This window comes from Nycticebus coucang, chromosome 12, assembly GCF_027406575.1.
Source record: "Nycticebus coucang isolate mNycCou1 chromosome 12, mNycCou1.pri, whole genome shotgun sequence".
Lineage (NCBI taxonomy): Eukaryota > Metazoa > Chordata > Mammalia > Primates > Lorisidae > Nycticebus > Nycticebus coucang.
Window position 1 is genome coordinate 54,319,619 of NC_069791.1, and position 27,220 is coordinate 54,346,838.

Below are 27,220 nucleotides of genomic sequence, written 5' to 3' on the forward strand. Positions count from 1 at the left end.
AAATCATGTCGTGTGTGTTATGTACTCCAGTGTCCAGCATTTTCCTTCTTATTTGTGTGTGTGTGTGTGTGTTATAAACTGTTTGAAATCTAGTGAAAACCAAAGATACTCTTCCCTAGAAAATGCACCTATACTCAGAATTCTGCCCAAGAATTTGGAGAGTTTGCAGTTTTCTTTTTTTTTTTTTATTGTTGGGGATTCATTGAGGGTACAATAAGCCAAGTTACACTGATCACATTTGTTAGGTAAAGTCTCTCTTGCAATCATGTCTTGCCCCCAGAAGGTGTGGCATGCACCAAGGCCCCGCCCCCTCCTTCATTCCCTCTCTCTGCTTTTCCTCCCCCCCCCATAACCTTAATTGTCATTAATTGTCCTCATATCAAAATTGAATACATAGGATTCATGCAGTTTTCTTTTTACCCATCAAAGACTTTCAGATTGATAATATCTGACAACGGCAAATAGTACTGTTGGCTGAACAAATAGTGGGTGAATAATCGCCTGCTGATGTGTCCCTTTTTCTGTCTTCCCTGAACAGATTGCCCTGACGTTCTCGATTGTCTTCGGGGTGATTGTATATCGGATCACAACCGCAGCTGCTCTGTCTCTCAACAAAGCCACGCGCTCCAATGTCCGGGTCACAGTGACAGCAACAGCAGTTATCATCAACCTTGTGGTCATCCTTATCCTGGATGAGATCTATGGGGCTGTAGCTGCGTGGCTCACCAAAATTGGTACTGTGTCTCTGAATCCTAGGGCCCCTTAAACATGGTCAATTCAATGTGCCCAAGGTTTTTGGTGATAATGACCCAAAATGAACAAAGGGACAGGAGCAGGATATGTTGCAATGAGGAAGTATAATGTTTATATACCCATGGGGCTTGCCAAAGTGCTCTCCCAAAAGGCAGGGATCCTTCCTAAAACATTCTCCATCAGTAGTCCTCTGACCCATATTGATTGCCTCATGTGACAGGGAACTCACTATCTCCTAGGGATAGTCCATGAGGTCTATTCTTTTTAGCCTAATCCAGAAGCAAGGCAGACTCAACACTTCCTGTTAAAAATAAAAGAGCATTAGTTCTCCCTATTTTCCCAGCAGCATTTATAAAGTTGAAGAAAGCGTCTTGATACTCGAGCCCAAGTGGGTCTTATCTATCCCTATATTGTCAGAGGCCCCAGAAAATCCACACATTCCCCAGGCACTGAGCAGACTTCAAAGAGGCATATCAGAATTCCCAAGCTTCAAGCCAGTGAGAAAAATGCAGTGGTCTCAATATTCAGACATGTCATTTGAGCCACAGCCTGCTGTTGTCTGAGCACCATGTTCTGGCATTCAGCAGCCGTGCTTATTAGACGGGGGAGGGCTGAGAGCTGAGACCCTCTCCTCATGGTATTTATTCTGGGTGGCCGGGATGCATCCCTTCCATCTCTGAATTTAGGGAATTCCCTCTGTGACTCTGGGGACCAGGAGTCCCAGTCCCCCCTCTCAGTGGAGAGTTGAAATGATAGATGTATGAGGTCTTTAATTCATTGATTAGAATCTAGATAGGATAGGATCACTACCTCCTCAAGAGGGCCTCACTATGAGAACTGGAGAGTTACAGAAAGTTCCTCTGTGTGTGCCTTTCCCAGAGCAGCCCCCCTCGGTCACTAACTTGGTGGATGCCCACCTTTGACTCCTCTGTGGATACTGGCAGCTTCCCCACTCAGAGAGTCAGTTCTGCTCTTGTCAAGCGTGTGCGTGTCATGTGTGTTTCTTCATGATCTTCTTGAGAAAAATAAGCAGAGAATGTTAGTTCAGTGTATTCAATGATACCCAGGAGTCTATGGAAGCACTTGGGGGGAGCAGCCAACACCTCTGGGGACCCAGGGGAGGCTTTGGCAGTACTAGGTAGTGTCATCTGTTGAGAGCTGACACCATGGCGGGTTTTCTGCAGAGGGTGGCGGGATGGGAGCTGTACACTTGCAAAATCAGTCAGGGAAATAGGGTGCATGGGAATAAGGAGAGGCACAAGATCTAAAGTGAAGGACATTGTTGAGTGTGTGCACAGGAAGTAAGGAAAGGAGGAACAGGAAGTCAATGATGATGCAGACGTTTCTTCCTGCTGCCTATTTGTGTTACTTTATTTTACTGTATTTCACTTTTTCTATACAGCTTCAGGTAGTGGTAAAGATGGAAGAGAAGCAGGAAAGAAAAACCCATTAACAAAGACTTAGTGAGTACTTCCCACGTGGAAGGCTGGGCCCTAAACTCTTGGTTAAAGCCATAAACAAAATGGGCCATGAATAGTTTCCACGGGTGCAGCTGTATTTGCTGTTTCTTATAGCCAGCCTCCCCACTCGGGGTTATTAAGCCAGTGTCCAGTGCTCTGTAAAAAGGTTGGTGCACTGGGAAGGAGATGAAATTCTAGCAAGTACATTTTGTTCTCTGTGATAGTGACACTCCAATTGTTTAAAACTTAAATCCTCATTTTAAGAAGGTTCAGATTCCATCTCTAAAATGCAAATGTATTTTGTGCTACCTTGATGTACGCGTCTTACAGTTGATCTCGACGTGTTGTTTTAGGGACTCCATCAGCACCCAGTGTAAGAATTGTCCCTGGTTGTTGGGCTTGTCTCTTGTAGGTTGGATAGTCCCTGAGGCCTCACAGTGGTATTGGGTGTAATGGAAGCACCACTGAATCTGCGAATGTAGTGGGAAGAAATTTTGAGTTCTAGACCTGGCTTTTTCTCCCTTTCAACACCTAATGTGGCTCTGGGCAGCAGGGAACTTTCCTGGACCAAGTTTCATCATTTTCCTTCTTCTGTTCACTGATCATCACACCTATTTGAACTCTTTTCACAGCCCAGTGCCTGTGCTATTGTCCTCAGCCACTTTTTAGAGCCTTTTATCTTGGAAATCCCATCCAGCCAACCTTTCTCATACAGTGGGTTTGCTGGCATTACTCCCAGTCAGGCCCCTTCAAGAGCTTCCTTCAGCCTTAGGTCAGTCATAGCCTAGAATTTCAGACTCACAACTATCTCCTTCCCACTGTGCTCCTCCACCCCAGCTGGCCCACTCAACTTGGTCACCCCAGGCCGTTCTGTGCATCCCCACCCCTGTGCCCTGGCCATGTTGCTACAGCTGCCATGATGACCCTCAGTGACCCTCTCCAGCCTCCTCCGTGAATCCCTTTCTGGTCTCTCAGCTCTGAGGGGTTTTCCTCCCATTTCTGAGCTCCCCTGGGATAGATCCTTCATACACTGGGCCATCCCTCGGCTGTGTATGGAGTACCTACCCTGAGCCCAGCGTAAGTCTGAAAAACACAGCAGTAACAGAAGACAAGGTCCCTTCTCTCACTGTAAGGAAAAGAGGGACAGTGAGCAAGGATATTCCACAGGGTGCAAGGCATCAGTGATAGGATAGAGACTGGTTTGGGGCTGTGCCCTTTGGATCAGGTAGTCAGGAAAGGACTGCAGAGGTGGTAACTTTACAACTGGGATCTGAATGGCAGGAGAGAGGCAGCCACATGGGGATCTGCAGGGAGAACTCTAGGAAGACAGAGCAGCAGAGGCAAAGGCAGAGCCTCAGCTTGGAGCCCGTCATCCTGTGTGTCTTACTGCTTGCGTTTCTCTGTATGTTCCCAGTATTAGCATAGAGTAGGCTCTGCTAGAGTCCTCAATTTGTCTTCAAAGTCTTGGTTGCATGGCATAAAGTTGTCTATGTGTTCTTGCCCAAGCCACATATCTAGTGTAACCACACAGGGATCTTGCTGTTCACAGTTGCTCAAGGACCCAGACTGATGGAGGCCACCAAGGAAATTGTGTCAGAGAAAGAGGGCTGGAGGGATGAGAGGGGCAATTCAATGCTTCAGTCTGGAAGTGTCACTTATCCTTTTCTGCTCACAGCTCACTAGCTAGATCCAGCCCAATTATGAAGAATTTATAAAATGTGTGGAGGCAACTGGCACTCTGCAAGCAGGAAAGATCTCTCCACTTGCTCCAGCTTGGCTGCAAGGTCCTCAGGAGTGCTAACTCTGTCTTTCATTTATTTTGCTCTCCTACACAGTACCTGGCCCATGGCAGATCTTAGCACACACTTGTTGATACAACTGTCAGTGAAATACATCTCTCTCTTCATTCTTAGCACTCTTGAAGGCCAAGGCGGGAGGATCACTTGAGCTCAGGAGTTGGAGACCAGCTTGAGCAAGAGCGAGGTCCCATCTCTACTAAAGATAGAAAAACTAGCCAGGCATTGTGGTGGGCACCTATAGTCCTAGCTACTCAGGAGGCTGAGGCTAAAGAATTTTTTCAAGGCGTGTCCACAGGCTAGGCATCCTTTAAGTCATGGTAGAGGCTACAATGAACATGTATATATTCTTTCAACTTTACCTAGCTACAGAAGCATTTGAGGAAACACTGAGATGAATGAGGCAAGTGCAAAGTTGTCATGGTAGGATATAGTGGCTGGAGATACAAGAAGGCTTGCATCTGAATATTGGTATATTGGTATATTGCCAATATTCAGCAGACTTGAAGATCCTTAATGGCAAAGAACCCACATTTACAGAGAGGGCCTTACAAAGCAGGAGAGGCCCAGGGTACCCATGGCAGAAGTGTGGTTTCAGAGACACCCCCCACCCCACCCCCCGGCCTCCACAAGGACACAAAGAAATGGATAGAGCCACCTAAAGGAAAGATACGTCTGCCAGGCTCAGAGGCTTCCTTCGCTATTCTCACGCTTAGTTTAATACCCATTTGGCTTCCTGCCCCAGACAGCTTGATAGTTGAGGAGGCTGCAACTATGTACTTGGCTCACCAGGTGCAAACAACTGGTGTAAACAACCCCCAGCAGGTTCCCAAGCATTTCCTGTAAGCCTGGGTGATGGAAGACCAATTTCCTAGGTGCATCCCACAGTAGGCCCAGGCCTATCTGAAATCCATTTTTGGATTATATTCAGATAGGCTGAAATGCATTTTTATTCACTCTGCCTGCCATATAGCTGCAGTCATGGGCCGTGGGTGCAAGACTTGCTGGAGTCTGGAAGCAACATAGCACTTGGTAAGGCAGGACAAAGCTGAATGCTGAGGTGATGGGAAGGGAGTTTCTAGGAAATGGGTGAAACTTTGAAGCATTGTCTGAGATCTGAGAGGGAGCCTGGCCAACCAAGGCCCAGTAGCCAGAGTGTGTAGCCAGGTGCAGCAAGCATCGGTAAGCAAAGTTTGTGTGCAAAGCAGTGAGGGTTCCAGTGAACGGCAGTGTGAGGTCTCTCTTAGTCCCCAGTGATCTGTTCATTCCTGGAGGGGTTCCAGGGCGTGGGCCCAGGTCTTTGCAGGGGAAATAAGCCAATGCTGGGCAGGTCATTGGGACCCTGACATGTAGGCAAACAGGACAGGGTTCAGGTGTGGTGAAAGGGTGGGGCATGAGACAAGGAGACAAGGGTAACTGAACCAACCAGCTCGAGGCCAGGACCCAAGGGCACACTGGGCCTTTGAGTGCGCACATTTGGGAGAAGAATGCTTGCTGCTTCTAAGAATGATAGGTTCTCAGCCAGGCACAGTGGCTCACACCTGTAATCTTAGCACTCTTGGTGGCCAAGGTGGGAGGATCACTTGTGCTCAGGAGTTGGAGACCAGCTTGTGCAAGAGCGAGGTCCCATCTCTACTAAAAATAGAAAAACTAGCCAGGCATTGTGGTGGGCACCTATAGTCCTAGCTACTCAGGAGGCTGAGGCAAAAGAAACCCTTGAGCCCAAGAGTTTGACATTGCTGTGTGCTATGATGTCACAGCACTCAACCCCAGGGGTGACAGAGTGAGACTCTGTCTCCAAAAGAATAAAATAAAAATAAATAAAAACTATAGACTTTTGTCATAAACAACATAGGCATGTGTCAGGCTTGGCCTGGAAGAGGGCTTGTCCACACTCTGGCTTTGGGGACTCTATCTAGCTAGAGGCGGGGCTGGTGGCAGACTTGCAGGCTGAACAGTCAGACGCATAGGTTTGTCTTTACAGGCAGCCTCTAGGGCCAGCTCTGCCTCCTCCTCTTCCTCCTTGTCCTACCTCTTTCAAAACTGTGTGCAGAGTTCAGGGATCAGAGCTGTGTGTTTCATTCTTCTTTCACTCTGACTGTCTCCATGTCCCAGAGTTGGGCTCTTTGTAGGTACTTAGAAAACATTATTGAGTCAAACCAAAATCTCCAATTACGAAAATGGCTGCTCACATGTGCTGCTTAACCTTTACTGATACTCGCTCCCGGGTATCACTGCCTCAGATGCTCCTACAGTGAGGACCAGGATGGGAATGGACATGGGGATGGAGAAAAGGACCTGAGTTTTACTGGGTGCCCGCCATGGACCAGGCACTGGATGGCTACTCTGTCCCACATGGTTTTCACAGTAATGCTGGGAATTGGTCATTTCCTTCATTTTACTTATGAGATTTGAGTAAGAGATTTTTTTTTTACTTCTTACTTAGAGATTTTTACATTTTACTTAGAGATTTGACTAAGGCATATGTCAAATAGAGATTTGAGCAAACACTGTACCAAACACTGTTCTAAGCACCTTCTATGTATCAGTATATGTAATATTCAAAAGACCCCCCACAGGGTAGATAATCTTAACAACCTCATTTTAGAGATGAGAAGACCGAGACATAAAGAGGTGAATAACAGGTCACGGAGCTCGTAAGAAGCTAAGTCTGGCCATAGTGTCCTTCCTGGGACCAGATGCTCTGCTGCCTTATAATATGGAGCTGAATTGTTCCCCCAGGAAACTTTACATTTGTTGGGAAGGCAAAGGCTATGGCTCAGAAGTCTTGAGATGCAGTAAATCAGACATGTGACTGACTAGTGGTGGAGGTCTCTGAGCACAGGGACAGTCCTGTGGTTAGATGCCCTGGACAGGGAGGAGTGCAGTGGAGCAAGCTCTGAGGACAATCACCTGTCTGTTAGGCCTGCAGGCGTGAGGACACATCAGAGTCTCGCAGACTTCAGAGTCCTGCATGCTATATTAAATTTTTAAAAAAGAAAAATTTTTAAAAAATAGAAATGCCACCAGGAAATCTTGAGTCTAAACCTTTTCCTCCTATTCCGAGTTACCCCAGCCAAGAGTGGTCATCTTTCTGCCAAGAGCAGGAAGAAAGAGAAAAGCAGGGCACTCCTTACCACGTACACACGTGACTGCCAGGCCATCAAAACCTCTTTAAAGAAGAACATTTTGGATATATATGGATGGGGCTAATTTCTAAATGTGGACAGTGTGTGTTTATGGAGTGCGGGTGAGAGTGTTGGCCTTACTGGATTCAGGGTCCTGCGTTGAGGGGTGTCTAACACAGCAGCAGAGCCTATTCAGGGATAGACAACCAGAGCTGGGGCATGTGGCAGGGCTGGGCCAGGCATGGGCTGGAGAGGGGAGCAGAGCAGGGCCTCGTGCCTGCCTCGGGACTGACCACAGGGCTGCTGAGTTGAAACCTGGCCTGAGAGTGGGGTCTTCTGCGCTGTATTCCCCTCCTGCTTTGCCCCCAGCCCCTGACTCACCGGGTGGCCTCTGGTGGTTGGGGAAGGAAGAGCCTCCCGCTACCCCATCTGCCAGGCCTGGGAAGGGTGTGGCCAGAGTGGATTCCACCCCCGTGGAACCCCCCTTGGTGAAGATGGCTTAAATTGTTCTAAATGCTGTCTGGGAAGGAGAGAGGATGGTGGGAGGCTGTTACTATTAATAAAAAGATGTGATGATGGTTTAGCCCAAGTTCATGGAATAGTTCCTACAGGTTATATGAGACTGTTACCAATAATACTGCCACTTTACCAGTATAACTGGTAAGAATGCCTTCCAAAACATGAGCTATAGCCTTGAACAGGTCACTTTCATTTCTCTATTGAATGAATCCCTGGAGCATTCATCTCTCCTGTTACCAAGAAGTTCAATAGACTCCTCTTCTTCCCTTTGACCCTTCTAAGTACAGGGACTTACACCATCTGGAAGAGGAGGCAAGGGATCGTGGTGGTCTTTCTGTTTGCACCTCTTCTCTGCAGATGTCTCCTCCAGCTGAGTAGGGAATGGGGGTGTTCCTTTCCTGCTTCTGGATTCACCCCCTTCTCTGGCAAACTGCACCTCTTCATAATTACAGGTCTGTGGGATGAGTCCTCCTTCTTGGTCCTTCTCAGGCTTCAATCATGTCATTTCCTCTCCTTGTCCCTGCACTGTTATCAGTAGGGTTTTCATTAGAATCGCTTCCTTTGACTCACCTGAGGCCAATCCTGCTTCCTACTGAGATTCCGTGTGGCAGAGGAGCTCAGACAATATCCATATTTGCACAGGGGGAGGAACAGTCTTTCACGCTCTGGAACCTCATGGCTACAGCACATTGTTGTTGGACAACAACCCTGCCCATCTGACAGGAGAGGCTGCACTGCTGTTGAGCAGCCCATCCACACTGCAGAGCTGGACAGCGTGAGCTCTTCCAGGGAGGACACTCTTCCCCTTCCTGGTGGGCTCCAACCAGAAGCTGCAGCATTAGCGTCCCCTACTTCCACGACACACATGCACCCCACCTGCATCTCCAAGGTGTCATCCAACACACTGAGCCAGAGCCAGGGACTCCCTTCTCTCCCTGGAAACCCATCTTAGGAGCACAGAGCTTGTTTCTGAAGCCTTCAAAATACAACAGATCTGGTGAGTCCCTTCTGAAAGAGGTGACCCTTTAGTGACGCCAGGGGACCATACCACTGGAAGTGATGCCAAAGTGCTTTTTCTAAAAGGACTCTATCAAGGATTTGCAACTAACTTGCTGGCATCTCTTTCCCTAAAGAAATGGGAGCAAAAGTGCAAATGTCTAATGGAGCCTCTCACTATACTGTAACAATAAAAGCAAAGGTCTGAGCCCTGGCTGTGCTTAGAGCTTTCCATATCTGATTTTGCTTGCTCTTCACAACACATGTTTAAGGAAGGTGCCATTTTAGGAATTGGGACATCAAGGCTTGGAAAAATAAATTTACCCACCTAAGGATTCTTGGATAGAAGAATTTTGTGATTTTCACCCCAGGACCCCCCTCCTTTCTTCTGTCACGGCCTGTGACTTATATGTAGAACACAGAAGACTGGCGGTGGGAAGGGGAGGAAATCACCTAGTTCGACCTTGACTTGGAGACTTTGACTTACTCAGGTTTCTGATTGCCCAAAGCTGGTCCACGGGCACTTTGAAGGATGATACTGGATTCATATAATGCTTCTCTGCCTTGGGCCATGACTCAGGGGAACAAAAGCACAGGAACCCAGGGGCTCAATGTGCCTGACTTTAAATTCTTAATTTTTCCTCCAACCCTGTTTCCTTTCACCCCTTCTTCCCATCTCAGGAGATGACACCACCACCATCCACATGCTCACACCTAAACTTGAGTGTCATCCTGGCAGGCTCTCTCTCTTTCTGTCTCTCGCCAGGTGTGCCCTTCCTGTTTAGGTCCCTTTTCCTTAAAAGGAGATGCTCTAGGGCGGGAGGTGGGGGAGGACGTCTGGCAGAAGGAGGGAGGGCAGGAGGCGGGATCTCACCCACTGTGCGCACTGTGAGGGTGTGTAACACGCCCCCTGGGTGAGGGGCTCTTCTACAAATGGATCTTTACCCTGGAAGTGAGAACAATGTAACCTAAATATTGTATCCTCATATTAATTCAAAAATAATAAAACATTTTTTAAAAAAGAAAAAAAAGGGAGATGCCCTAGGGACATTATTCTCTTGGTCTAGGATACCAGCTAGCATAGTAGGCCTCTTGCTCCTTTGTCTGTGGACAAGAGTTCCCTTCCTGGCCTGGGGACAGACCCCCTTGTGCTGAGAAGCTGTCCAGGGTGCAGGCATGTGTCACACACACCATCACAAATCTCCAGTTCAGGTGTTCTCAGCTCCCTTAGTCGATGTGCTGGCCACCAAGTTACCCATCTGGCTGGATTCTCCTAGAATGATTCACACCCCATGGCACAATCAGGGAAAAACATCACACTTGGGACTCAGCAGTCCCTCCATCACCCCGTACACAAATGGAGGGAAGACCAGATGGTTGGGGTGTCAGAAAACACTGCTGTTTGCAAAGGCTTGGCCTTGGGGAGAGACAAGAGGAGGAGTGGGCATCTTTGTGCTTAGACTCAATAACACAGGTACAGCCCCACCATGCTTCTGCCCAGGCTGGTGCCACGCCTGGGACCAGTGGAGATATCCACCTGGGCATCTCCTCATTCTGACGTGCTGCCACCATTATGCATTTGTCAGCTGGGCCATTGGGGACACCAGTCAGGAGGAGTTGGTTTTCCAAGATCAGATTCTGTGCAGCTGGCGTCCTCTTGCTGGCCGTGCTGCTCCCATGTGATTGGGGTGGAGCTCCAAGGACTACTCCCAGTCCTAAGCTGGCCCCCTGGGACAAAGCTGGGCTTTCATACTAATTATTTTCCAAGACAGCTTACAACTGCTTGGGGTCATTTGCACTCATTTTTTCATGACACAATGCACCAGAGGGCTAACATGCAGGAGAAAAGGGGTAGAGGTGGAAATGGCTCTGCAGAGGACCTCTCCCGGACTGTCCTGGCTGGCCCCTCATGGACTCTGCCCTCTGCTGGGAGTCAACTCCCATGAGTCAGGAGCAGGAGGAACCTCTAGATCAGGGGTCCTCAAACTGTGGCCCGCGGGCCACATGAGGCCGTGTGATTGTATTTGTTCCCGTTTTGTATTTTTACTTCAAAATAAGAGATGTGCAGTGTGCGCAGGAATTTGTTAATTGTTTTTTTTTTTAACATGTTGTAACAGTTCAAATTTTATATAGTCTGTAGTATATCCATTAGTTACATGCTATCAGAAGATTTGCAATATTTAGGTCAAGTAATCAATAATGTGCCAAACCCTCTCATTTTATTTTATTTATTTTTATTAAATCATAGCTGTGTACATTGTATGGTGCCCCATGATCACATTAATAGTTTTTTTTTTTTTTAAACTATAGTCCGGCCCTCCAACAGTCTGAGGGACAGTGAATTGGCGCCCTGTTTAAAAAGTTTGAGGACGCCTGCTCTAGATGGTCTCTAACCAGCCTGGGGGGTAGGTGATTCCTAGGGCAGGTGGGATATCAGGGGCACATGAATGATGGGGAGGGACTGCCTTTCCACCTTCTCACTCTGTCTCCATCGCACACTCCCCTTTGTACCCACATACCAGAGGAATCTAAAGGTACCTTACCTGGAATTGGATGGGGCACAGGCTGGACCATGTCCTCCTGTGGCTCAGATTCATACCTCTCCAGAAGTCTGTGGCTTGTAGGAGTGTCCTGAAATACAGACTGCTCTTTCTGACCTGTGGACATCAGATCTACAGGTTCCCAAGTGGCCTCTGGAAATGCTTGTTCCATTTCTTTAGCCACATGGTCTCTGTCATGGGCAGAGGAGGCTCTCCGTGTTGGCTATTGAAAGGGATCCGGAAGTGAAACTGCAGCTGCAGGCCTGGTGTTCCCCCTTCCCCCGAATATCCATTCTCTCCCTCTCCAGCAGGTGCTCCCCGAGACCCCCTCCTTAGAAGGCCCAGGCAGGCACACACCACGGCTCAGAGCTTCTCTAAGCTGGGGGCACTTGCCTGATTTAGTGGCCCATCGAGTGGATTTGGATTTTTTTATTGGAAGTGCCCATTATTTATGGTGGCTCATGGCCCTAAAGCACAGGCACAGTCTGTTTTTAAAAATAAAACTAATAAATAATACCCAGGCCTGTGATTTATCTGCCTGGAGGAAGGGAGCCACTCATTTCTGGTTGGAGCAGACATCTGAAAGGACCAGATTCTCTTTTCAGAGAACTTGGAGGAAATTCCTGTAGGGACTGCGAGAGCTGAGTGCACACAGTTCAAAGGGGATTCTCGAAGGAAATTAAAGACATGTGCCAGTCCATACCTCATCCCAGACCCCTTCTGGACATGTTTATGAGTTAAGTTCTCCAAATTTTTGGACCTTCAGACCCGATTACTTATCTTTTAGGTACCGTTGGCTTTAATTTTCTTAGCCCCCAAATATTTACAAGGCATGTGACGCAGTAGCATTACTGTTGAATTGGATGCCTCAGACACACTGGGAAGGGGCTCGAATTACTATTAAAAGAATTAAAATCCTATTGAACAGTTTTCTACTTTTTCCTTCTCCTTTCTTTCTTCCCTATTCCCCATCTACCTCCTCTTTTTTCTTCCTCTTCTCCTCCTGCTCCTTCCACTGTGTCTGCTGTCTCTCCTCCCAGCCTCTCTCATCTGTAACCCAGATCTAGCAAGGCCCTATGGGCAGGCCCTGTCCATGCCTCTGTGCCCATCTTGAAGGAGGACCTCTTCTGCACATTCCCAAGAGCAGATCCGGGATACTTTTAATGAGACTTTACTAAAGATCTCATGGAGAGAAGTGGGGTGGTCACACTGCAAAACACACAGCCACAGTTAGTGGACATGCCCACTGGGGTCTCTGCCTCTGCACCTGCCACTTGTATTTCTTCTTTGGCTACCTTTTCCCCTCTGCCCTTCCCCACCCCCCAGCTGACTGGGTCCTGCATGCAGCCGCAAAACCTGGCTGTCTTATTTCATGCTGACTCTCTGGGCTGTTCCTCTCTTATGTGGGTACACCTGTCATCCCACTCAGCAAAAAGTCCTTCCTTTGAATTTGTCCTCTCTGCAATGTGACAGGGAATTTTTAGTACTGAACAGATATTTTTTCACTTTTCCAAATAATTTTTCCCCATTCCTTCACTCCTTCATTCATTCAATAAATGTGTGTTCTAGAGTACATCTGGCAACAGCAGTGATCTGTCCAGCTGTCCCTGTCTGGCCTTAGTCATTGTATAAAACTACCCAAACTATCTGGAGAGGTAAGAAGGTGATAGGGTTAAAAGCCATGTGAGGCTTCACAGTTATGAGATTTTAAAATTGGAAGTGACCTTGGAAATCAATGGCAGAGATTTCCACCTGGGCCTTTGAATTGTCAGTGGGGGCCAGAATCATGACAATGAAGGGGATGTGGAGTCTTCAGGCCTGTGCGGACCTGATACCTGCAAATTAAATAAGGAAGCATTGGCCTTGGTGTTGGGGCAGGGTTCATAGCAGGGAGGGGAGAGGCCTTAGAGTTTAAAGATGTTATGAAGCGTTTGCTAAAATGGGTAAACTGGAGAAGAAATAGAAGAACAGTGGCAGTGTTAGCTGCAGATGGTGAGTACAGATTTGTTATCCAAGTGATTAGCAGATGGAGCAGGGTTGGACTGCCCAGCCTTTTATCTCATGGGGGCCGTGTCCACCAGGCATGTCAGAAAGGAGAAAGCCATCAAGCTGTCTACAGGCTGAGGGGCAAAAGGGTAGAGTTTTCCAGCTTCATCACCTGTAGCATTTCACTGCTATCTCCAGATTCCCCAGCAGGCAGTGCCGTGGGCAAAGTGCAACCTTAGGATCTCTCTGCTTTCCCACGATCATGTCCCCCTCCAGGACTGGGGGCCCCAGGAGCACACCTCTGCCTGTGGCTGTCTCCCTAGCAGGCCTCTGCTCTGGCTTGGACAATTTCAGATGCTGCTGGGGTTTGGGTCAGAGGTCACTCCCTCGCTCTGCTACCATTCTCTGATAATACTGTTTTACAACAGCGTCCCAGCTCTGGGGGCTCTGCTCCCAGTTACTGCAGGCCTTTCTCAGACCTCAAAAGTGTCTTTTGCTTTTCTGAGTTTTGGAGGATGTGCTGCTTGGAGGATGTTGGAGTCCATTCCTAGTGGTTTTTGACTAGAAGGTATCAGAGTGTCACACTCAAACACTGTCTCTCGGACACATTTCTCACCACTGACAGCTGCCCACAGGCCTTGCACCCTCAGTGACCTCTGGGCCTTCTCAGAAGCGCTGACCCCACTTCCCCAGCCTCTGTTCAGGGAAGGCCTTTTTTTTCCTTTAGGAATGTCACAGCTGATATCTTAGGACCTGTCCCTCCCAGAGTCCCCTTTACCACCTACAGGAGTAATTATAAGCACCTTAGCTGCTAAAGCACTTTCTGTAGAAATGCCCTACACCTCCAACTTTTAGTTCTTATCCCTACTGCAGTTGAGCCAAATGCTTGGAGCATAGCTCTCCACTTGGTGGACAGGGGTCTGGGCTTCCTCCTTCTGGTGCCACCATCTTCAAGGGCTCTGACGCCTTCTCTAGGAGATGAGAGAGACAGAGAGAGCAGAGAGCTCACAGCAGAGGCTGAGGGCAAGACACCGGCCCGGTTCACTCCTATTGCCCTCATCTAGCTGTGTCTTCAGGAAGAGGACGTGAGTTTGAAGCACCCTGGCCGAGCTCCCGAATATGCTCCTTACTCCTAAGTAGCATCACTATCTCACCCAAAAGGCCCAGAGGCCTCATGCTGGCAGGACTCTGGTGAGGGTCTGTTTTTATATTCCAGGGTTCTTCTCCCTGCCATAACCCTTGCTCTGGATGGATTTTTAATATTAAAATCTGTTTGTATCTATATGTGTATTTATCAAATCTATTTAAACATTTTTATCAAATGTGGTATTTCCCATACAACGCCTTATGTCGTTGAAGATGTTCAACCGAGCAATCCTATTCACCGTGGTTCTCAGTCCCACTGAGGTTCCCTGGCAGCTTTGTTCCCACGCAGAGACCTTGTATCTTGATGATTTTCAAACCTGGATGTCCAGATTCCAAGGATGCATGAGAGGCTCTCTAAGGCTCAGGGAAGTCTGAGGGGCTTTGGTCTTCCACTCAAGGGTGGTCATTACACACAATTGTGCAGTACATACTCAGCATGCATTCCGGGATTGACAGTGAATTAGGGCATGCTACACTGCCGTCAAGGCAATGCAGCCTTCCCTCTTCTCCTGGGACCCCCTTTGCCTTGAGAGAGGAGATGACACTCTGCTGCTCACAGTTCCGTCTGGATGAGACTTGGCAGTGAGCAAACCACTCTCCACGGAGATCTTGCTCAAATCAGCTCCTTGAAGGATGGGGGCAGGGGAAATCTTTGTCTGTCTTGGCATGGCAGCTGGCACACAGCCAGTGCTCAGTGGATGTGAACTGAGAGTGACAGGTATTTCTTAGGTACATCGTGTTAAGCTGGGGGTGGAGGATGGGGAGGCGAAAGAGTGTGATGCAAAGAGTGATGGATCCCACCCTGATTTCAAAATGTGTTGTAGTGAATACTGTCTCTAGAGGCAGGCAGATCTGGGTTCAAGTGTTACCTCCATCAGGTACTTGCTGTATGATCTAGAGCAAGGCTGCAACCTCCCTGGCCTCAGTTTCTTCCACCTATGAAAGTGAAACATAATACCACCTGCCTCTCACAGGGCGCTGAGGATGAAGTGAGACGATAAAGGCACATGCCTGTGTGCTGTGCTCTCTGTGGAGCAGATGCTCTTATGTTGCACCCACGTCCCTTTGTCCCCGCCTGGAGGTCACTTCAGACAGTTTCTGTTTGTGCCAGTAGCTTCTTTGGTGGTAGGTGCGGGCCTGTGCACAGTGCAGGCTGGAAGTGCCAGGGGTTGACCTAGACAGGGACCTGCAGCCAGTGAGGGCCTCCTGCTTGCTCTCCTCTCAGCATGCTGATTCTGAAGCATGCCTCACACCCTCCCTGAGGTGGACCCCAGTGGGATGGAGCCCCGCAGAATGCAGTACTAATCTCTTCATGAGCACGTTCATCTTGGGTCCTTCCCTTCTCTGCCTCACCATCCTCCTCCCTCACCAGCCTTCCTGGGGATACCTCCCAAATATGCTACTTACTCCTAAATCCTTGACTTAAGGGGAATCCAAACAAGTAGACAGAGGCAGTGGTAACTACTATTATTGTTAATGTTCAAAGGGCATGAGGGTAGGTAATTAGTACAGGGAGATAGAAAATACTAGAGAAGAAAACAGAAAAGGATCGCTACTAGTTAACACATCTGGGAAAGCTTTAGGAAGGAGATCATGGGTAATATTTGATCTGGAGAAGAATGCAAAGGATTTGTACATAAAGAGATGGATTGGATCAGGGAAGTGCATTCAGAGGAGAGAACAGAGTTTTCTGTCCTTTTCGTCAATGATCCTACAAAGCTATATGTATATAAATCAGGCAGGTTCACACACCAGTGTCCTGTGGACACAGAACTCCATGTTGGAGTTTTCAGACTGTCTCTCAGCCCACAGGACGCAGGGGTAGTGCTTTCCTTCTGCCTCTGAAGAGCGTGGTTTCATGCTATGAGCTTAATATTAGTATCCCCCAAATTCCTGTATTGAAATTCTAATCCACAAAGTGATGATAATTAGGAGTGGGCCCTTTGGGGGTGATTAGGTCATGAAGGCTTTGCTTTCTTTCTTTTTTTTTTATTGTTAAATCATAGCTGTGTACATTAGTGCAATCGCCTGTACCCATTCTAAGATGCACCATAGATGTGGCCCCACCCATTACTCTCCCTCCACTAAAACCTCCCCCCCACTTCCCCTTCCTTGGCCCTTTCCCCATAGTCTTGTGCTATAGTTGGGTTATAGCCTTCATGTGAAAGCTATAATTTAGCTTCATAGTAGGGCTGAGTACATTGGATACTTTTTCTTCCATTCCTGAGATACTTTGCTAAGAAGAATATGTTCCAGCTCCATCCATGTAAACATGAAAGAGGTAAAGTCTCCATCTTTCTTTAAGGCTGCATAGAATTCCATGGTATACATGTACCACAATTTGCTAGTCCATTCGCAGCCATAATTGCTAAGTCATGGAAGAAGCCCAAGGCTTTGCTTTCATAAATGGGATTGTAAAAAAATCCCTGAGAGACATGCCTCACCCTTTCACCACGTGAGGGCACAGTGAGAAGGTGCTGTCTGGGAACCAGAAAGCAGCCTTATTAGACACTGAATCTACCTTGATCTTGGACTCCTAAGCCTCTAGAATTGTGAGAAATAAATGTCTGGTTTTTATACACTGCTCAGTTTGTGGCATTTTATTATAGTGGCTCAAATGGTATAAGAACACCCCGTACCCTCTCATCTTTGTTAACAAGCCATTTGTCATTGTCTGTGGAGTCCATCCCATGATTTCTGCACAGTTGTCCCCTGGGCCTCCCCATGTGTCTTAAGTCTTCTGAAAACAACTGTGAAGTTCCTGCTCAGAGTTTCTCAGGTCCTTCTAAGAATGTCAGCTGGCTCTTCTTGGACCTTGTAGAACATACTGGGACTGTGACCTATGAGTGTGGGACGTTAGGCTCAGGCCATGTTTGTTTCACTGATCTTATTTGATGGGCCTTCATCACTTGAGCGAGTTAATGGGAGATGTCTCGCCTCCCCAGAGGACATGTGAACAAATGCTTCCTGCTGAAAATGAAGGAAGGGAGAAAGAGGACCAGTGTGATGGTGCCCTCCTAATTCTAGTTCAGTGGCTAACAAGCTTTTTTATTTAGGGATCTTTGTTCAAGCAAAATTCATAGAAATTATTTAGATGAAAGCTGAATTCCCTTTCATGAAGTTAAGGGGATGAGTCAGAAGCTCTGCCTGCTCAGGGCCCTCTTTGAGGAGCACAGCGTGAAACCGTTGCTTAAGTGGACAAGAAGAGAGAGATGGAAGGACAAAGATGGTGGTCCTATGTGCCCTTTGCCTTCTGTAGCCTCATATTATCTTACAAACTACTTGGTGCCTCCCTGATGAATTTAGTTCTAATATGCCAGAGAAATGGGTCTCTTGGTTTCTACGGTGAAGGGGTCAACTGAGAGACAATGGCTCATGTCAAGGTCAAAACTCTGGAGAGGTAAACAATCTCACCTCAGACTCATCAGCTTTGCTTTTCTATTGCAGAGGTTCCGAAAACAGAACAGACTTTTGAAGAGCGCTTGATACTCAAAGCTTTCTTGCTAAAGTTTGTCAATGCCTACTCCCCCATCTTCTATGTGGCCTTTTTCAAGGGGAGGTGAGTATAATAGTGTCACACACAGAAAGGCAATTTGTCAGTAAGACCAGGTCGTCTACTGTCAGGGCAAGTAGGGTCAGCCTGTCCCATTTTCACTCACACCCTGGTCCCATTCTCTACCCCCATTTCTACCTGGCTGTTCATGTAGCAGGAATATTAGCCCTAAATAATTCTGAATTAGCATCTTTAGATTCTGATAACCAGGACAACTTTACAGGAATATAATTGGGCCCTGAGGGAGAATCTTAGAATTGGCATCTCCCAACTTTGAGAAAGAGGCAGGAGGTAATTTCATGTCTACCCAGTGGCTCTTGGGTGTTACAATGCGACTCTGATACTAACTTCCAGGATGCAGATCTCATAGGTTAAGGGTACAAGACCACCTCACTACAAGACCACCCTCATTTCAGACAGCAGTCTCACACCAGGGTTCTCAGCCTGTGGCAATTCTGACCCATTGTCTATATAAATTCTGGGGTTCCCACTACCCCATCAGATTTGGTATTTCACTAGAATAACTCACAGGACTCTGAAATGTGCTATTCTTACAACTGAAGTTGTATAATAGTAAAGGGTATAAATCCAAACCAGCAAATAGGAGAGGCGAATAGGTAAAGGTTCGGGTGGAGGGGCTTAATTATGAAGCTTCTGTATCCTCAGGATGTATTGCCCTCCTGGCATTTCAACCAGGGAGCATGCTCATTATTGGTATCTAGAGTTTTTACTGGGGTTTCATTACTTAGGCATGATTGATTAAAGCATTTGCCATATGACTAGACTCAATCTCTAGTGCCCTGAGGTCAGGCTGTTATTACATGGCTCAAAGCCCAAACAGAATGACCCCATCCTCAGTAATCTCATTAGCATGAACTTAGGTGTGGGCCCCTAGGATAACAAAATACTTCTATTGCTCTGGAGCAAGGGCTAACAAAATTTTTCATTATACAATAGTTCTGAATATAAAATCACTCTGATTCTTGTTTATGGTCATCCCCATTGGCCACCTACAAGAAGATTTCTCAATAGGCATTAATCAAGGATATCAGGAAAGCATCCTAGAACTCCAAGCTCATTGAGTAGGCATGATAATGAGAAGGATCCTCATCCACAGTTGATAACATCTTGTAAGGGTGTTTATGACCCAGCACAACCACTTCTCAATGCTTTTGCCCTTGGCTGCTATGAATTATAGCAGCAGAGAGACTGCCCATGTTAATGAGTATCTATATCATTGGTACATTCTGCCTAGATTTAATAGCAATGGCAAATTACACACATATGATAGTCTATGTAAAAAAGGAGAGAAGGTCTTGACCCTCAGCTGAACTGTGGAATACTGGAAAAGATAGGCTTAGCAGCAGCGCACTAAATGTGCAGTAAGTGCTATGATAAGAAGTATAAAGACACTGTTAGAGGAACAATTATGAGCAGATATAGCAAGAAGACTTCAGCGGAGGAAAGATGAACGCTGAGTCTTAAAGGACTATGTAGGATTTCAGCAGGCGCTCAAGGGATGCCCATGTGCGTAAGTAGGATTCTTCTGATTGTGTGTCTGGTGCCACAGTTGCCTTTTACTGCTCTATTTTCCTCACCTGCCAGGTCTTATTGTCCCCCAATAAAATAGACTCTATTTAGAAGAGGAATTAGGGAGGCTTCTTCTCTTCCTTTGAATATTTTTAGTAATAAGTCAGGAGTTTTTTTTTCTTTTTTTATTAAGTCTTTTGTACATAGATCATAAATACATTTATGCCCATTTCAGTGTGTTGATTATTTGTACAAATTGGAGTGCTTACATCATACTAATGAGCATAGCTTTCATCTCATTTACCCAGTTATAGCATTAGGACATTTATGTTCTACACATGATAGAACCAGCTTGTACTTGCAATGTGCTCCATAGTTGTGGTCCCCCTACTATCCCCTACCATCCCTCCCACCCCCTCCCCATCCCTCGCCCTCCCCTTCCCTCCTTCATCATAGCCTAAAGTTGTGTTTCATTTTTCATATGCAAGTGTGAGTGATTGTAAAGTTTTTGTTCTGATCTCAGGCATCCCTACCTGCAACTTTAGTCCATCTCATCCTTCCTTTCCTGCAGCCAGAACTCAGTTCTTCACACTAGTCGAGGGAAGAAGGTGCATACACTTTACACTTAGAGATAATCCAGACTTCACTGTGCTTCGGCTCAGAAGTTATCACACACATACATGCACACCACAAAGCCCCACACCAGGCTCAGCCTCAGCCCCTGCCCAGCTCACCCCTGTCCCCTGGTTTGACTGGGTTAAGAAGCGAGCCGGTGCTATAGGTAATCACTACCCCATAACAGACATGAGCTCCCTTTCCTGAGTAGCACTCCTGGGCAGTGCTTTTGAGGAGGATATTGGATTGGTGGTAGCTATTTCCCCCCAGAAGATGAGTCAGTCCTCAAGCAACCTCTCATTCTCTCTCTCCCTAACTCTTCCCACACGGTTTGATTTCAGGTTTGTGGGAAGGCCTGGAAGCTATGTCTATGTGTTCGATGGTTACCGCATGGAAGAGGCAAGTACAGGCACTGGAGTTCTTGCCTGACTAGTGGTTTGTGGGTGCACCCCGGCCCCAGCCCCATTCTTACCTTTATCACAGCAGGGCTTCCCAGTGCCCTGGCTTCTCTGAGCCCCGCTCGCTCTAATCGGCCCTCTTTTATCTGCTCCTTCCTGCAGTGTGCTCCAGGGGGCTGCCTCATGGAGCTCTGCATTCAGCTCAGCATCATCATGTTGGGGAAACAGTTGATCCAGAACAACATCTTTGAGATCGGAGTCCCGTAAGTAATGAACTCTTCTCGCCTCTCCTTGCTGCCGGGGGCTTGCCTGGAAGTGCCAGACTTGCAGCAAGAATTTCATGGGGTTTCCTTGGAGAGGTTGGTTATTTCCTCCTCTGTCCACTTATCAATAACTTTTTCCATGGGACAGTTCTCCCTTCACCCCACTAGCCTTATTTGCTAATCTGATTTGGGATATTTTGCACTTAGAATGATTAAGCCCTTGCTTGAGTACACATAACTAGGAGATGACAGGGCTAAGAGTCAGATCTCTCATGCTCCGAAGGCTGTAATATTTTCAATGCTATTTGTCCCCTCAATGAATGAGTAAAAGAGACTTTCAGTATGGTGGTAGATGTATGTGAAAGTTTGAAACATCATGGCATTATTTAGGAAAGTCTCTGAGAAGGAAATGTGGAATATATAGTCTTCGGAGGGGAAGGGTAAGTACCCTGTTTCCCCCGAAAATAAGACATCCTTTGAAAATAAGACCTACTCATAGGAAAGATAAGACGTCCCCTGAAAATAAGACCTAGCGCATCTTTGGGAGCACACCTTAATATAAGACACTGTCTTATTTTCGGGGAAACAGGGAAGTTGGTGAAATGCAGATCAAGTGCTTTTGTGAGGATCGTCTCTCCTTTCCCCCAGGGCTTTGTGCACATTTCATGGAAGGACTTCTTTCAATCAGGTTTTGCATTCACATAGTCATGAAAATAAACACAGACACTTATTACTAGACCTAAAAGAAAAGAGGGTGGAACAAGTTAAAAGATACTTACAGGTCAAAGAAAAACGAAGCCCTCTGCCTTTCCTTTCTATTGCTCTTTTTTTTTTTTTTTAATTAAATCACAGCTGTGTACATTAATGCAATCATGGGGTACAATGTGCTGGTTTTATGTACCATTTGAAATATTTTCATCAAACTGGTTAACACAGCCTTCACTGCATTTTCTTAGTTATTGTGTTAAGATATTTGTATTCTACACTTAGTAAATTTAACATGTACCCATGTAAAATGCACCAGAGGTGTGGTCCCATCAATTACCTTCCCTCCACCCATCCTCCTCCCTCCACTCCCCGCTTTGTGGTTTTAAAAACAAATCTGTTCCAGGGGATGCTTTTAGCCACCCAGCATCAGAGCACTAGGGAGCAACAGACACGTGCAGGGGTAACTCCGAGAGGCTGACTCAGTTCTCTTTAGGAGGATGAAATGGACAGTTTGTTCCAATCCTGGGGGTCCAATTTAAAGATTGATCACCCTCGAATGCAATCATCAGACAGTCTTCAGAGAGTTAGTTGAAGATTCTGTGATACACTTTCTCTCTTTCTCTCAGATATTTACTATGCACATTATATTAATGGTTCTGAGAAGTCTTCCAATAAAGAAACTTACTTAATCTTTCTTTACAACTCTATTTTTTTATGTTTGCCCAGGGGTTCTTAGTTGCAGCCACTGGAATTCACTCTGGTTAGTTTAAGCAGCAAAGGAATTTATTTAAGAATAAAGTAGCTGACAGAATAGTATTCTTCAACAGCCAGAGAGCCAGGTTCCAATCTACACAACCAGGAATAACACCGTCTACACTGCAGGAGGGCTCGCAGGGAATACCACTGCCTTTACTGTGTGGTTCACATAACTAAGATGTTAAGAGAAAAGTATATAGGAAATGGCCTTTGTCTGCTCAGAGCTTAGATTTTTAGTTTGGAAAACAAAATAGACCACATGTAACTGGGTGCTCTGTGTGGTGATAACTCTATCAGAATTCAGAGTAAGTCATGGTCAGGAGTTTGGAGGTAGTCAAAAAAGGCTTCAAAGATGGAGATTTCTTCCAGGGCATGTCTGTGTCTTGAGAGAAGACTGCCATCATCATGTGTTACAATGTGGTCTGCCATTATTTTCTTTAAAGAAACAATTGCCCTGGGTGACACCTGTGCCTCAGTGATTAGGGCGCCAACCACATATACCGAGGGTGGAGGGTTCGAACCCAGCCCCAGCCAAACTGCAATACAAAATAGCCGGGCATTGTGGTGGGTGCCTGTAGTCCCAGCTACTCGGGAGGCTGAGGCAAGAGAATTGCCTAAGCCCAGGAGTTAGAGGTTGCTGTGAGCTATGACGCTACAGCACTCTACTGAGGGTGACAAAGTGAGACTCTGTCTCTTAAAAAAAAAAAAAGAAAGAAAGAAACAATTGCCCTGAGGAGTGTGTGTGTGTGTGTGTTTCTTTCTTTCTTTTTTTCTGTTTTTGAGACAGAATCTCACTATGTTGCCATGTCGCTCTTGGTAGAGTGTGATGGCATCATAGCTCCCAGCAACCTCAAACTCTTGGGCTTAAGTGATTCTTTTGCCTCAGCCTCCCAAGTAGCTTTCACTACAGGCACCTGCCACAACGCCCGACTATTTTTTTGTGGCAGTTGTCATTGTTGTTTAGCTGGCGCAGGCCGGGTTTGAACCTGCCACCCTTGGTGTATGTGGCTGGCGCCATAACTACTGTGCTACAGGCGCCAAGTTGTATGTGTGTTTTTCTACACAAAACAGACTGACTCTGCTCTTACCACAAGCTACCTCAGGACCCATATGGTACCACAGATGGTGAGACTAAGGCTCAATGAAATGGCTGTTCCCTGACCAGGGTCTTGGAGCATGTCAGGGACATGGTAAGGGCAAGAGCCCGGAATTCTTCTAAATCAGGTAAAGATCCTGGAGCCCTAGTTCCTTGGGCTGAATGGAACCATTAGAGGATATATGTTCCAACCCCCTTTTTACATGTAAAATTATGACAGAGCTATAGCTTCCATGGCCACTGGAATGATCTAAGCTGTCTCCTGAGAAAGCTCTTCTTTGGTCTTCCTCAGAAATACATTTGTAGAGCTAAAGTTATGACAGGAAAATTTAATTTGCCGGGAAAGAAAACTCTTTATAATGAGGAATGAGATTCCTACTTCAAGGAATGAGATTCTTCAACACTCCCCAATAGCACTGGGCTCCCCATCCTCAGAAGGGGCCTCACCATCACACACCACTTGGTAGGTACATAGGGTGTTTTTCCACCCACATGCTGAGGTGACCTCAAGGAGCACTTAGGGTTGTGCTTTTCTTGGAGCATTGGTGTCTCGCTGCCCTATCCTGCCTTCCTGCCTAAACCAGCCTCTATTCGTCTGTCAGAACATAAGCAACTCTGAGAAAGTTCACCCGCTGAAGCCGTGCCGGGTTCGGAGCTGCAAGTCCCTCACTGATAGTCAAGCACAGCTAGTGAAGCTGTGAGTCTTGTTCCCTAGGAGCTCGCCATGGCAGGGAGACAGCATGTATTATGGACAAACATCCAGAAAATGTGCAGATGGACCGAAGCCACATCTGGCCCCTTTGAAGCCATGAGGCCAGCCCCTCCACAACTGCTGCAAAAGAAAGTCTTCTTCCCCTACAGACATCTGGGGAAGACACTTGCCCTTCCAGTATGTTGTTCTTCTGCTGGGGGCAGAGTTGTTTATAGCTTGTGGGCATGAGATGCCCATTTTTTTTTTTTATCCCCAGACATTTGCTTTACCACTGTGCCCATTCTGTCTGGACCCAGAGCCTTTTATAGAGTGTAAGAGAGCCAGGAACTCAGGCATATGTTTGGGCAGCATGTTGGCACATTCCCCACCCCATCAAGTTTATCCACTCCTAACAAATGAAAATAACACATGGTTGTTTGCCTTGGAGGCTAAATTTTCTTGTTTATGATTGATGTGTGTTTAATACTGTGCCATACTTTAGTCAATGGCAATTGCATAGTAACTCCACAGGCTAGGCACTTCTGTAAGTTTCATTGTCCTCATTTCTTGATGAACCTGATGACATTGAAATCATCTCTTAGATGCCTTTCAGCTCTGACACCTCATGAACCTCTCCTCTAGTGAGTGAAGCTGGTCACTGCCAATTCCAAATATAAGTCACTTCTGTTTCAAAAGATGTTTCCTCATTCCAATTTATATTCTGTAATTATGTAGTTGAAATCAGGGATGTAGCACAAAACGTCTCCTACCAAATCCCATGGTCCTCTATTTCTGAAGTTCTACTACGAGTGTGGCCACATGAAATCACTATGCTTATGATTCTTGAATCTTCCACTCCTCACTCAGAGCCCACTCTCAATAAATGAGACCCTTCAATCCAGAGTTCAAGCACTTGGCAATAGCCTTATTATGACATAGTTGAGAAACATGAAATAAGCAAAGAAAAAGTTTTTAAAAAGCTTTTCACATTCAGAAGGGAGATGATGGTCAAGTCTGACAATGAGGAAGGAGTCATATAAATTATGCAAATTAGAACCAGTGGTTTTTAACATATCTCTGTAGGGCAGAGATTTGATGGCCCAACAGATCTGGGTTCAAATATACACTTTACAATATACCCCAATGTGGAAAAAACAGTTTTCTATGTTAAAAACAAACCCTAGCTTGGATAAATGCTGAGCTACCTAGAACATGTGGACATCTAAGAAAGGAAGAACAATTCTTGGGGGTTCCAGGTAGCCAAGATTATTCCGTGTGGTGCTGGCTTTTATGCTTAACGGAGATGCTCTGTAAGTGTTGTGAGCTCAGGAGTGAAACTAAAGGAACCAGCCCAGGAATGGTATTTGCTCTTCTCTTCCTGGATCACTGGCTTTTGGTTCACAGTACATCTCTTATATATCTCAGAGCCTATAGAAAATTCTTTCTCCAAGGGAAAGATAAATATTAATCTTAAAAGTCATATTTGATTTTTCAAAACAGAAACAAGTCTGGAGAGTTAAGTAGGTGATTGTGCTGGATGAGAATATGTAGGGTAAAATATTAATGCATGGTAAAAATATGCAGGTATAAGATTTATCATCTTTAGCTCCTCCTCTGCCTCTACAAGTCATGTTCTAAGATTCTGCCAAAGAAAAATTTTAAATGTTTCAGACTATATAATTGACCTTTATTAGTAGGCCAGGTGGTCAGCTATAATTTGTCTCTCTCCCTAAGGGTGTACCATTCTCATTAGATTTTGTGGGTGTGTGTGTGCGTGGACCTGTATGTCTCTGTGTAGGTGTAATGAAAAAATATCACAGCACAATTCTGATGGCCTTGAGAATCTCATAATTCAGCAGACTTCCTGAATTAGAAATTGTTTCCCTATCTTCAGTCACATATGAACCAACTTTGAAATTTGCCCCTCCTATCTACCCAAATAGTGTCCTCTGAACCAATTCACTTTTTCCTTGCACAGGGGCCATGCTAATCTTCTCTGTATCGTTCCAATTTTAGTAGATGTGCTGCCAAAGCGAGCACTGAACCAATTCACTTTTTTACTTAAATCCTTAACATTTCTGAAATTGGAAAACTAACACCCATCAGTTACCATAAATAGCAAATGATAGTGAAAAGATATACAACAAAAGCAAAACATTATTAAATAATTGGTGTCATTATTTCCTACCCAAGGCTCTTAGATCTGTACTGTCTTTGTTAAAAAGGAAGATGTGCAAGACTTGGGAGCTGTCAAGGGCATACCAGTGGCTGGCTAAGGTTTTCTCCTTGGCTGTAACCAGAGGGACTAAATGAGAGCAGAAAAGGAACTCTTTCCCCAGGTGCTCTAATGAGATGCAAGGCCAAGTGTGGAGACCCCAAAAGGCGTCCCATGCACTGCTACCTCCACCCCTGGCAGGGGCTTCACTGCAAAAGCCCTGCGCTATCCACACTCCTTCTACCAGGCAGCAACACCTCCCACCTTTGCTAGGCCTGGTCCCCGGACACACTGGTGGTGCAGAACAAAATGCCTCATAGGGAGGCAGTACTCGGGACATAAAGCATTTTCAAGGCAGTTCTGTGACGATGTGCATGATAATCGATAAAACTTGGTTGCGTGATCTGGCCTTGGATGATCCCCACTCACGCAACCCCATGCTCTTGAGGACTGACACACTTGTGACAGATGCTTTCCAGAGAGGAGCCGGATGGTTTAAAGCATTACAGGCCCAGAATAATGCTCATAAGTTATCTCCTTCTGAGACGACCTCAGGCATGATGTACAGGATGGCAGAATCTGATCTTGTGCTATTTATTATCTGAGTCCTGAGTCCATTGATGGGAATTTCCCTCAGGCCCCCTCACACCCAGCCTTCCCCATTTGTGTTTGTACAAAGTAGACTTTGGATCCAACTGTGTCTTGCCACACCACAACCCAAATCCTCACTTTAATTCTATCTCAAATTTAGCTCCGGTATATGTGGAAGCACAATTGGAAACGGGCCTCTTCTTGTTCAGAGAGATGGGTTTTTTGAAAGAGTGAATACCACCTTTTTCATGTGCCAGATTCCCTCCTGGGCATACTTTGAGATGGACAGAGCAGACAGACAGATCAATACCTCCATGTCAAAATGTCTCTCCATCCCTATTCTTACTCAAAGTACCAGATCACATCCCAAAATAGCTGTTAAATATACCCCTGCTCACAGCTAGAAAGGTTTCATAAACTTTCTGCTTTCTTTTGGTAAATGTGATAAATATTACATTTCAAGACATAAAACAGTCTCTC

At 46.2% G+C, this 27,220-nt stretch overlaps 1 protein-coding gene and 1 non-coding gene across 2 annotated transcripts in view; one reads left to right on the forward strand and one right to left on the reverse strand.

Moving 5' to 3' along the window:
* Window positions 1-27,220, forward strand: part of ANO2 (anoctamin 2) — a 397,918-nt gene that overhangs the window by 315,936 nt on the left and 54,762 nt on the right. The window contains exons 16-19 of the mRNA XM_053557547.1: window positions 539-734; window positions 17,772-17,883; window positions 20,364-20,421; window positions 20,583-20,683. Coding sequence (XP_053413522.1) covers window positions 539-734; window positions 17,772-17,883; window positions 20,364-20,421; window positions 20,583-20,683 — 467 coding nt within the window. The remainder of the gene's footprint in view (window positions 1-538; window positions 735-17,771; window positions 17,884-20,363; window positions 20,422-20,582; window positions 20,684-27,220) is intronic.
* On the reverse strand, window positions 25,872-25,974 carry LOC128562912 (U6 spliceosomal RNA). Its single transcript, XR_008373608.1, has one exon. It is a non-coding gene; the product is annotated as a U6 spliceosomal RNA (small nuclear RNA).